The sequence below is a fragment of the Varroa jacobsoni genome, unplaced genomic scaffold (assembly GCF_002532875.2).
Source record: "Varroa jacobsoni isolate VJ856 unplaced genomic scaffold, vjacob_1.0 scaffold_486, whole genome shotgun sequence".
NCBI lineage: Eukaryota > Metazoa > Arthropoda > Arachnida > Mesostigmata > Varroidae > Varroa > Varroa jacobsoni.
The window spans coordinates 62,434-74,801 of record NW_019213388.1 but is presented as its reverse complement, the minus strand read 5'-3'; the positions used below and the strand labels follow the sequence as shown (position 1 = coordinate 74,801).

The 12,368-nt window shown below is 38.7% G+C and overlaps 1 protein-coding gene across 6 annotated transcripts; it reads left to right on the top strand.

Moving 5' to 3' along the window:
- Positions 1–663: 663 nt before the first annotated feature.
- On the top strand, positions 664–11,253 carry LOC111260871 (TBC1 domain family member 13). Of its 6 annotated transcripts, none has more exons than XM_022833929.2 (10): positions 664–1,936; positions 3,456–3,686; positions 5,122–5,309; positions 6,575–6,728; positions 6,995–7,127; positions 7,400–7,552; positions 8,175–8,234; positions 8,498–8,650; positions 8,803–8,943; positions 9,401–11,253. In XM_022833929.2, the coding sequence occupies exons 2-10, from the start codon at positions 3,616–3,618 to the stop codon at positions 9,677–9,679; spliced, it is 1,332 nt and encodes a 443-aa protein (XP_022689664.1). In that variant the 5' UTR covers positions 664–1,936; positions 3,456–3,615; the 3' UTR covers positions 9,680–11,253. The 6 variants fall into 6 exon arrangements, with proteins under 6 accessions (XP_022689664.1, XP_022689667.1, XP_022689669.1 ...); XM_022833932.2 differs by having other exon boundaries at positions 664–1,954; XM_022833934.2 differs by lacking the exon at positions 664–1,936 and adding an exon at positions 1,999–2,016.
- Positions 11,254–12,368: the final 1,115 nt, after the last annotated feature.

Here is a 12,368-nt window from a genome sequence, read left to right as displayed (position 1 = left end):
AGTTGAGTGCAGTTCGATTCGTACGTCTAGGTCTAGGTGTAACAGATTTTAGAAAGCGTAAAGGGAACAAAAAAACGAAACAAGCAGATTACCTCTTCTCACATAGATCGTTTCGAGTTTTATATCCGATGCTACTGCCATTAAGTATTTTTTCATACGGCTGACGACTTTATTTGACACCCTGCCACGAATCGATGTTTCAGCATCAAATGCATAGAAAGGTTTTCCTCGGTTCCAGTTAGTTCAACTGTTCTGCTCCGACCGTAGATCAATAAAAGCGTACTTGACAGGGCATATAAAAGAAAGAGTAATTTATGAGCATTTGGGGAAACAGACATTTTCAGTTACATATTCGACCTATGCCAATTCTCTTATTTCGTTAAGATTGACGGAGTGAATAGTACATTCATATTTGTTGCCTATCGTTTTTTAATTATGCAAAATTAGCGACTGTTTACCTACTACTCATGTATATACTCATATAGCGGCCTAATATTTATTTGGAAACTATTGGCAACCAAGAAGCATTTTGGTTGAATAAGAGCTCTAGATTACTGTAAACGTAAAGTTAATTATTAAATATATATTTGATACATGACATTTTGGTTTTTACAATAAATAATAATAATAAAAAAACGAATAAAATTTATTTTATTCGTAAACTGGACGTAAGACATATTATAGGTTAACTTTGGGTATCTTGCACGGATTTTCGATTAGTTTCGAAAACGATAACTAAGATGTTAATGAGGTCGTACTATTAGGCACATCAGCAGTGATAATAAAATTTAGGGATACAAGTTCCTAACCTACGTGTTTGATGTAGCTGCGACTGAGCTTTTTCATTGCTTGCTGCAAATCTATTTTTAGCTCATTTCGTCTCGAATCGTTCATTTTTTTTTTCTGTCAATAAATAAAACACTATGCTATGCTATGCTATCCTGCGCTACTGAAATCATATAAATAAAACTCTTTTGCCAGCGGAAGTTCTGTACAAGAATATCGGTTTCGCTGCATCCTGCAATCATTATTATCTGCATCGAACTTGATAAGATGATTGAACTAGATGAAAAATTATTTCAAATCATGCCATAAGTATCTTCGTTTATTTATTAGAAATTACTCAGGATATCGATTTTGCTGAATAAATATAAGGAATTACATTCGTTGGATTTAGTTAAAAGTTACTCAAGGTGAAGTGACGACACCAATACATGTGACACGTTACGCACCATAACAACGCATAACAAAAGGCTTCTTATTTATCTATGAACTTCGCGAACGTTCGAGGTTACCTAGTGACCACAAAAAAATGAAATAACATTAGAAAAACGACACTACTACTTGTCGGATTCAAGCGACCCTTTTCTAATTGTGGCATCTTCGCGTACAGTTGTGCCCTTGTTACTGGCGTTGTCCTATGCAGTGAGAGCGTTCCTTTTGAGGGCTTTCACGAATGCGTCCATCGAGCCCATCTTGTGCGCTGACAATAACATCAGCGCACGGTCTTGCTGCTGCTGCTGTAACAACTGGACGAGGCGTACGCTATTGTTCGAATGTTATTGCTCACTTGCGATTACGGCTGGTGGCAGAAACCCTGAAGGACTGAGGGGGCTGGACTCCGTTTGCCCAGACGCCTGAGAGTGTTTTTGTGTTGTTGTTGTTGTTGTTGATGATGATGACGATGATGTTGTTGGCGCCGCCACCGCCGTCATCGTCGCTGCCTACACCGTGTTCGTTCTTATTTCTGCCGCTGCTGCTTCTGTGAAAAATGCACCTCTTACACGAATCTCAATATGCCGTGATATACATATATAAGTTATATACATGTATATAAATCAATAGAAGTTATGCCGTAATCAGCTCAGGGATAGGGGGCTAATTAGCGGAGTATAGCGACCATTATGTTGCAGCTTTTGTTGGCGTCGTCAGTCAGGTGCTTATCAATCCACTTGTAAGGCTGCATTCTCCTCGTAGTTAGTTAGTTAGTGTGTGTGTGTGTATTCGTGCGTGTGTGTATGTATATAGTACGGCAAACATCTACTGCATGACAAGTCTCTGCTGAAGCAAACTAGTTTCTGTGCCTTTAGGTATTTAGAGAAACAAATGCTCCCGTGTTTGAGTAATGAGCAGTTAGTTACCAAATGCAATTAATGCGGTGCTCCATATGTGTGTGATTGCATTTGCGCGTGAGGGATGTGGTGTCAAACAATCAACTTCTGTATCTGACAAAAATAATAACGAGAAAGGGGGAGGAGTGCCCCTTTATGTGTGAAAAGATGCGTGGCCAATACATCTGTCACCTAGTAGCTTCGACTAGCTTATAGAAAAAATATATATCTTATCGGATGCATGGATACGCAGGTGCTAGTAAAGACGCGAAAAAAGCTTTGAACTTCTAATCTAATTTCATATCATACTAGAAAATTTAGTGATTGACACCTAGCTAACGGTTTAGTACAGAATTTCTTAGAAGAAACATTCTGAATGAGTCGGTATGAGCCTATGAGATGTCACGTGAGTGATATATTTAGAGCTTAAATCCTGATATGTCAGATGATCAATGTATTCTCAAATGAGATTTTATCAAAACTTTAAGATTTTTTTGCTGTAAGGTTTCTAAAGCGGTTTCAGGAGTATATCTGACCTGCTAAAATTTTTCAACAGTCCTACCTCATTGGCTTACTCATACAGTTGTGTAGATACAAAGAAACAAATATTTGCATTTTGAATCTACCTCGACTCGTAGTAACATGTACGCACTCGATGGCAACTTGATTAAAGATCAGAGAAAACGTAACGAAACCAAGATGGGCAAAATGTTGTGTTTCCATCAAAAAAGGAATACTCACAAATTACGTGGCTTAAATATTAACATTAACAATTCATCTCTCCCACTTCCTTTGCCTATATATACACTTTTAATTAATTCATTAAAGGAGTTTCTGAGCTATCGAAGCTCATGTAGACAAGTTTTGGTGGAAATAGAAGAACGTTTTTGGAAAAAGATGTGTGCTATATACCGTATATGAAAACAATAGACAGGTTGGAGGGAGTTGCTATGAAAAGAACTAAACAGGAAGTCATACAGGATTATTCTATTAGTTTGTCTTAAAGACCGTTATGGCAATAATCATTTATGAAAAGCGATATCATAATAGCAGAATGCCATCGAGGGAAAATACGTTTAAAAAAAAAATTATTTCAATGTACTACTCTGTACATATAACATCCGAGTAAATAATATTGTATTCAAAAGTCATCAATGTGTACACTACATAAATGTAAGATAGTTCCGATGCGACTGCTGAGAAATCTGTTTGTGGATAACTAAACATTGATCGTTGTCAGCCGTTCGGTATGGTTATACTCGGAGCGCATAAATGTTATTGTACATAATCATTTGTCATAGGTAAATGACGAACGTAATTATTTCTGTGACGAATCTATTGCAGAGAGACTTGATCTTCTATAGCAGCAGGCGTGTTTCATCATTACGGCCTTGACGGGCAACAGCACGGCCCTAAGCCGATTTCTTAACTGTGTTCCACAAATAGACCCAAAACAATCTTGTTTGTAAGTTCTGGTTACGTGAGTGTCTTCACCTTCGTGATAATGATGACCGAGGCCTGGGGAGTGATCACTCTGGGAAAAAGCAAATTTTACATGGATTTCCCAATGGCCACGTAAGTTAATTACTTTTTGCGCTTTTCTTTCTTTAATTATCTGTTATTTCAGTTTGTTTATGGACACGGTCTATATCAAAGGCACCCACTTTACTTGAACAATGTATGGCGCTTTTGGATCTTGCATGTGAGTCACTCTTGTGTCGATAGTGTTATACTGGAAGAAGGAGCATTAAACAAAAGTTTGCATGTAGGGTGTTTTTCAGTTCTTGGAAAATCCTATCCGATGACACGCCATAGCCGTTTCTTATCTCTACTACATTGATTGAAGAGGGCTGTTCTTAAAATAGGAAGACGAAGTGTCCTGTACTTTCTGTTCCTATGTAGGGCTTTAAGTCAAGACGCGCGATGGTGTTCGAGAACCATAGAACAGTCCAAGTTTTGGACCTCGCTTAGCACTTCAATGCGAAAATGATGATGGTTCTGAGAAGTGACCTAAGTCGGCTGAAGCCTGTTGATAGGAGTCACTTAGAACTAAATCAATAGGCCGTTAAAATCTAAATAAATTTTCGCTGAAGTGGACCCCGCATTTAATTATAAAGTAAAATATACATTAACACGTATTCTCTGAGATACGCACATTGTGATTTTTTTTTGAAGACGGAAGAGGGATGGGCTAACACGACGTTTACCTATTTATCCACATCAAGCCTGCTCAGCCCAAACAAAGGCTCGTGCGTGGTTAAGAAACACATCTTGTTTGAAAGTGACAACGAGTGCTAACGTACGCTACTTGGGCAAACACCAAATTAGAAGGACCGCTTCGGTGAGCTGGAACGTCCCGTCTCTTCACTAGAACTAATAAAAGTTTCAAGGTAAAGAAACGGCCGGCACCACCGATAGGCACTACTTCAGACGGCTGGCTCCCAGCATCAAACGAGGTATGTCTATACCTGGATTCGAATCTAGACCACCACGTGTCCCTAGGTCTTGTACGCGAACGCGTTACCCAGTAAGGTATCCCAAGGACATTTTTGTTTTTACTACAACTGGCTTGCAGCGACCAGTTCTTGAAAACCACAAGCAACGTCCTTATCTGCAGGCGATTCAGCGAGGACAATGAACTAACATTCCGTTGCGTCTTTAGGTGCGAATGCGCGACCGCTCTAATGCGCGAAATATCATATATTAATATTTCATTTTCAAACCTTCGTGCTTTCAGCGTCTAATAAATTATATTGGATGGTCATGGGCATCTAGCAGCTGTCGTAATGAACTGCGTGTATTAAAAAATAATTGTGATTGAAAAAACAGGGAAAAAAATGTAAAATATGCGGCTGCTGTGCGCTGCACATCCGCTTTAATAGATAGCGCATAAACAAAGCGGCCATAATTTCGTAGCCCGTACTTTGATATCATGCACAGTAGACGATTCGTAACGAAAATTTTTATTAATACAACGTTGCATGCTGCGCACGTTTGTTTGCTAATGTAGAGAAGCTAGCGACGGTACCTCTCCGGTTCATGATGTGACGTCTACCGAGCGTGGCAAAGCTCGAGCCTCAGTCTTCGAAGAACTCCTGTCCCGTGAGCAGATTGATGTACCTTTGCTCCGAAAGTATTGCTTCCACGGCATTCCGGACGGCCCTAGCTTGCGATCGTTGTGCTGGAAAATTCTGCTTGGTTAGTGGTATTAAGAGTTATAATCCAAGAGGCTTGCCTTTCCTAATCCTAATATCTCCTAAGCGCATTCTTCTAGGACATCGAGATAGCAGATCCATGCAGGATAAACAGTGCCGAAGCAGTTGTCTTCCCTTCCTATTAGCGTTGCCTCCTAAGTGCGACGCTTCAGTATGGTGTCAGTGCTCTAACTTCACTTATAAAATCGTCAGTCATACCTCACATTAGTCAACAAAGTTAATAGAACGTATTACATGACGCTGGGATAATTTATATATAACTACATGTATTAAAATATCATCTGATATCGAAAAACATTTATTAGACTAGCACAAAAATGAGTATCTTTTTTTGAATATGATTTACTCAATGACAATACTTCAGCAAGATAATTCTTGTCTGTATGGTGTATGTAAATGTGGAAAAAAGAATGTCAACTAGTTTACCTGGATTTCTTTTGTCCGATATAGTTGGGCATATTATTACCATACTGAAATGGTTCCCTATGCCTAAATGCTACATAACCTGTATCGTATTATACTTTTAGCTGTTAGCTAGCATTTTATCTGTTCACGTCTATCTTCAAAGGGCTGACAGTATTAAGAGGTGAATACACGGTCATTACGTTCAGGATTAGTCACTTGTAAAGTCCTGATCAAAGCCATCGATTGCCCCCACCAGTCTGGCTCATATGGCATTATTAAGATTGCGACCTTGTTTGTACCAGAAATGCGACTCGATAATTCTCTCACCTATACGGCTCGACGGAATTCTCTATGGCCGTTTAGAGGCATCATAAGCAGCTAGATAAATAACAAGGTAGCTGTTTCTTGAGCTAGTTTCTAAGATCCCTAGGTACTATGTTTAGGATCTTTTCCAAAATCCATGATAACTAGCGGTTTTGGGATAAGTCGTGTTCTAAGATACGATAACGAAGTTGAAATGTGTACCTCATTTTCTAGGTTCTGAGAAGGAATGCGGGTGCGTGTGTCGTATAAACACTTATATCGTTTTCTTTTCAATAAATCTGACCCCCCCCCCCCACTTCGTTTGCGTCTACTTGTAAAGAGGTATCTGGAGCCTATTGAGAGCACCGATTAGAAAAGTGCTTTCATTTTGTCATTCATGATTCGTATCTACATATGCTGCCTTAATCTTATTTTGTGCGTATACAGGCGCCTAACCTAACAATAATGTAAGCAGACCATTACACTAAATCGTATTTGGATTTTGTCGTGTTTCACTACCATTGCGCATCTGCTGTACAGGTTATTTAGGGGGTGACCGACGCCAATGGCCCGAGTACCTAGCACAACAACGTCAGCTATATGCACGTTTTGTCAACGAAATGGTAGTTGGGTCAGGAACAGCGACTGACCAGTCATGTGAGGACCATCCGCTCAACATGAACCCTGACTCAAGGTTAGACATAACTAGACTACACAAAAAACTATCAATAAGTAATGCTATTATAGGGTTACTGTGCTAGTCAGATATAATTTATGGAGCTAAAACGCCGTCTAGGAGATATAAACAAAAAGCAGTAAAGAAACTTTATACCATATCATACTGCTATCAAAGATCGTTATGCAAAAATCAAGCGATTGAAGAGGCAACAAACAAAACATTAATTCTTTATTCTAAATGACGTTGTAAACATATGAGAAAAATGCCCTCTCATTTTGCAGATGGCAGAGTTACTTCAAAGACAACGACGTGCTCCTACAAATCGACAAGGATGTTAGAAGGCTCTGTCCTGACATATCGTTCTTTCAGCAGGCTACGCAATTTCCTTGCAAAAAAATCGTCGATGATCCCTTGGTTGGTGTTCATTAGAAGATTCAAGTCGAACAGTTTATATTCCGTATCAAGGATAAATATATTACCCGTTATCGGGCTCATGTAGGCTTTTAGCTTGCAAATAGAAGGCATCACCACACAGCTTTAGCCTATGCAGCCCGCTTCTGTAGTTCGTATTCTTACTATATAAATTCTTCGTCAACAGAAAAGTCTTAACTTAAGCGTTAAAAACGTGTACGTTTGAGGTGGTTGTCTTATGTTGATCGCTATTCGAGGTGTCTGCTATTTTTCAGGTCGATTCATTACGAGAGCGGGTAGAGCGGACCGTACTGCGGTCAGGCGCAGTCCAGCGTAGTCGAACAGGTCTAACAAACGTCGCACTGTTTAAGAAAATTACCACGGAGAAATATTCAGCTTTACCCAGTGGTCAGGAGGCTCACTGGGAGGTATGTTGGCGTCGCTGCTGGCTATCAGAGATTCAGAGAAATCAGAGCCAATAGTCGGATGATTTGCTTGTTGTCGACCTAACGGATTAAACAGTTTTTAATTTAAGCCCTGTTATCGAAATACAATACAATATACAATACGTGCGATAGATAAACAGAGAAAGTGACTGTATAAGTTTGAATGAAAGTTCCTCCATATGAAAAGACGAACTGTGTAAGAAGTCTTAGAAAAAAAATAGGTTTAATCATCGTCGTACCTCAAGTGAGCGTTCTATATCATATATTCAGCCCTAGTTAGCCGTAGGTTGTTTTAGCTCAAGCTCTTCGTGCGCTAAGTTTTTGCCTATGCAATATTGATTTTCGACATTTGTTAATAGTTGTTCATATAAGCGACGAGTTAATTTAATCTGGCTATCTATATAGCTATATAAAATCAATATATAGCAAGTTGTTTTCAGTAGATACTAAAGCCACACCAAATTCTAAAAAAAAATGTGTTTTTTCTTTTGTTACTGTTGTTATTATTTTAATGATTCGCAAATACCGTCCTAAATGCAAAACTAGGGGTTGGGTAAATACAACTGTTAACGATTTCGTTATTAAGCTAATTTTCTATACGCAGGTGGTGGAACGAATCCTGTTTATCTATGCGAAGTTGAACCCCGGTGTTGGCTATGTTCAGGTGAGAATTGCCTCGGCTCGCACCTTTTAAAAAAAGTTCTACCATCAAAAAATTAGGACTGGACGGGGCAGAGATCCCAACAAAACGTTCCTTAACAATTCGTTGCCGACTATTATTGAAGTGTGTGTGTGTATAATTCAGGCAGCTAGGCGAATAACTGGTTTAAACAGCGTCAAATGGAACATATTGTTGTGGTTCATATTTGACTAAAACCTAATTTACTGCCATTGAACAAGTCGTGTGTTTTGTATTGCTATCAACAGGGAATGAACGAGATCCTCGGCCCTATTTATCACACATTGGCAACTGATGCAGATACGACAGTTCGTGAACACGCTGAAGCAGATAGTTTTTTTTGCTTTACGCAACTGATGTCGGCAATGCGAGACTTTTTCCTCAACGCCATGGACAACACGGTATGAAGGACTGTTACATATTGAAAAAATAGTTTTGCGGCGAACCCTAAAGCGGGAAAGTATCTCCTAGCTATTAACTCAATACAGTTATATGAATAAGACATTTTCCAGCACCTCCCGTGTAACACAATATTTCGATTGTTGTCATATAGGTTAGCGGTATTGGTGCCATGATGGACCGCTTCATGAGTCAAGTGAAAACTATCGATCCTGAATTGCATCAACGTCTCGTTCAGCAGGAAATTAAGCCACAGTTCTACGCATTTCGCTGGATTACGCTTCTTTTGAGCCAGGTATGCGCACATTGCAAGTACCGACTGCGGTTGTCCTCCGGTTACGTATTTTTTTTTATTTGTTTTTCGATTCTTCAGAGCATCTGCAGTCCAATAGAATGGTCAAGGTTAACACACTCGGCGCTATAGGCAATACTGCAGTTAGATCGTAATACGTATAGCTATTATTAGGCCAATAGATTCTCAAGGTGCATGAATTTATCCGCCCTCTGCACCCTTAAAAAGGTGCGGGTTATTATAAATGTTCGTGCAGTTGCCTATTGACTATAGGTGTACATTATTTTATAGATATAAAATGAACGATTTTAAGAAGTAATGAATTTCGAAAGACAATAAACGTCAACACGCGAATCACTTTATAGAGCGCTCACTAATTATATTTTTTCGTTTTATCTATCAGATATACTTAGCACTTGTTTCCTGTCTAATTAACTCTGAATACATTATTTACTCACAGGAATTTTCCCTTCCCGAGGTCGTCCGATTATGGGACTCAATTTTCGCGATGAACGAACGACTCGACTTCGGATTCCTTCTGTCAACGTGTTGCGCGATGATGATTCTATTGCGAGAAGAGTTGTTAGAGGGTGATTTTGCCCACAATATGAAATTGTTGCAGAATATTCAACATAACGAAATTGATGGCGTATCAGTCGATGACATTCTAAACAAAGCTCTCTGTCTTTATGATAATGCACCAGTGACGAAACTGGCAGATAGTGCGGGCCAGTTGTAACTTTCATCAACAGCTCGACGATGTTTTATAGATGCCTATCTATGCCAATTAAATAGTCTTACTTAAGTGCTATATAGAATAAAATTAGCATGAAGAATGATTACGGTCAAAAAGCGAGATGAGATGAACACCTTATTGTTTTTATGAGTGATAATGTCTAACTAAAACACGAATCAACGGCGTGTACAGTTATAGCTATCGTAGCATCCAACAAATGGGCAATCTTAGGATATGCTTATTTGGAAGGTGTTAATAATTATTGGAACTCTCCCAACTAAGTAATCGATATGATACTGAAAGGAGGTTTTAAATTCTCAGCGTTTTGTTGGCACTCGTTCGTGTTCATTTAGAATTCTAAACAACTTTAAACGTGCTGATATTATGAGGATATTTATGATGGCCGTAAGTGAAACTAGATACCCGGTAATGATGGTTACAAGGAGAATTAAAGTTTTCATCTTAAAAACATGTGAGAGAATAAGACTATTTTTCGCTAGAGCAATACGTTAATGACTTCTAGAGGACTTTATTATGTCAGAGTATGTACGGGTAAGACTATAGTGATGGGATAGATATTCCTGAACAAATGAGTATCATCATATTGGCACGAGTTCAAAATGAAGTAATAAATCGCCCCCGCTGAGATTAATAGCTGCAGCCGAAGTATGTTGGTGAATTATCTCTCCTTTATGGGGCTTAACCTATACATAGATATATATATATATATATATATATATAGGAAAATTAATAAAAAAAAATTATATTTTTAATTGACTAACTAAACCCAGCTTGACACAAGCTTGTAAATGTACAACGCAATAGCAGTCACAATTTACAACGTACAATAGAAACAAATATGTTATATGTAAAGGAGTATTTTGCTTGGAACCACCTCATTATTCGAATCGACTGTTCGAAAACAGAACCAAATAGGTAATTGTAACATTCCATGTTTTTAAATAACACCAAAAACTGAATGATGATAATAATGCAGTTGAGGTCGAGATTACCTAGGCGAAAACTACTCGACGTGATCAAGCTGAGTCTCAATTAAACTTTGACTTGACTTGAATACTTTCATTGGCTCACGCATGTATCGAGGTCTTCGCAACATACTATGCTGTTTGGATCATATTTAGCTGCATTTTCGACTCGGGCTGCGACTGGGATTTCTCCAATCAATCAGACATTTCTCATAATCAGTTTCTAGGGTTAACCGGGTGTTTTCGAAGTGGCTGATGGTGATATTTATAGCGGGTTTGCTCACTTTGACAATTTCAACAATGGCGTTATTCCGCTGTGCGTGTAATGAGTATTATGACTTCATGATTATTGAGAGATAGTTCGGGTAATCAGACGTAAAAAGAAAATCGACGATGATTAGCTGTTATAATCGCTTTTATCGGGTGGTTTTGATAGATCTGCGAAAAAAAGCGTCTAAAATGCATGCAAAAAATACGAGTAAATGCCCCGGCGTGAAGGTCACACGTTTTTCGTACTACCTAAACATACAGGCCATTTGTTCGTTCGCGTATTTGACATTCGTGTAAATAAAAGTATACACATGAAAACAACTATTCAGTGATTTTCGTTTAATTTCGGAAATTTTAATGAGAACATTGTGTTCTTTGATGCAACAGACGACTAAGCAATGGCTAGTAACAATTGGATACAATGGTGACAGTAGCAATAAAACGATACGTTTTTTCCCCAATGGTTTCTAATTTATTGTTGATGTCCGAGACGTGTTCAAAATGTCAGAAGCGCAATTATTTGTGGGTCAGGCCATTATGCCTGTCTACGCTAGAAAAGTTTTTCTGTAGTTTTGCTGAGATTATTGATTAGAATTGACATGAGCGCGGTGTCTGTTGCACACCTACTTAGCTTAAGACTTGTTCGTGATTTACGCGAGACCAAGATAGATGACGCAGAGTTCTAATATGAACTTTTTTTTTTTTTGGTTAGAAGAGACGCGAAAGATTATTGCTATGGTAACTTTTAAATTTGCTGTTACCAAGTGCACCATCTAATGGAAAGCATAGCCCCTCACCTACACGTTCTCAAACCATCTACACTGGTGCACATTCATCCGTAAAAATGTATGCAGTAACATGCAATGGTATAAGGTAAACACCTCATGACTAAATAATTCCTTACGTTTGAGATAGTATGGAAATTACACGAGGGTGTAAAATAGCCTCGCAGAACCCAAGTGTTGTGCTTTCTTTATCGTAACAAGGGACATGTGATAGTAATCCTATACCATTCTAGGCTTACATTAGGTGTACGTCAGGAGACTTAATTCGGTTTACTAACGTTGTTTAAGTTACACCTGTTTATGCCAGCATGCCGAATCACCAGTTTATATATGACTGAACTGTTCAGCTAATGATATTCAGATTATTTATTTAAACAACATCGATAAAACGCCGGTCCCTTTCTGTTGCATTCCATCACATATGAACCACAATTAAGCACAACATAACAATTATATGATACGTTTAGACTTTTAAATTCTCTGGTCAGCTTTGTCGTATTCTTTTAGCATTGGCTATAGCTGACTAGTCTCCTTTAGCGCAACTATCTTTGTTCGTTGAACCTCTAAATATTATTTCGCTAGGTGGTGACTGTGCCCTCCGTGACCCTTGCCGGCTTGCGGTAGAAATTCCGGTCTGGTACGTACTGCCGT

Coding starts and splice junctions, on each gene's coding strand:
- LOC111260871 (XM_022833929.2), top strand. CDS start 3,616: ATGATGACCGAGGCCTGGGGAGTGATCACTCTGGGAAAAAGCAAATTT. Junction 5,310..6,574: donor GTGCTGGAAAATTCTGCTTG/GTTAGTGGTATT, acceptor TCTGCTGTACAG/GTTATTTAGGGGGTGACCGA. Junction 8,235..8,497: donor CCGGTGTTGGCTATGTTCAG/GTGAGAATTGCC, acceptor TGCTATCAACAG/GGAATGAACGAGATCCTCGG.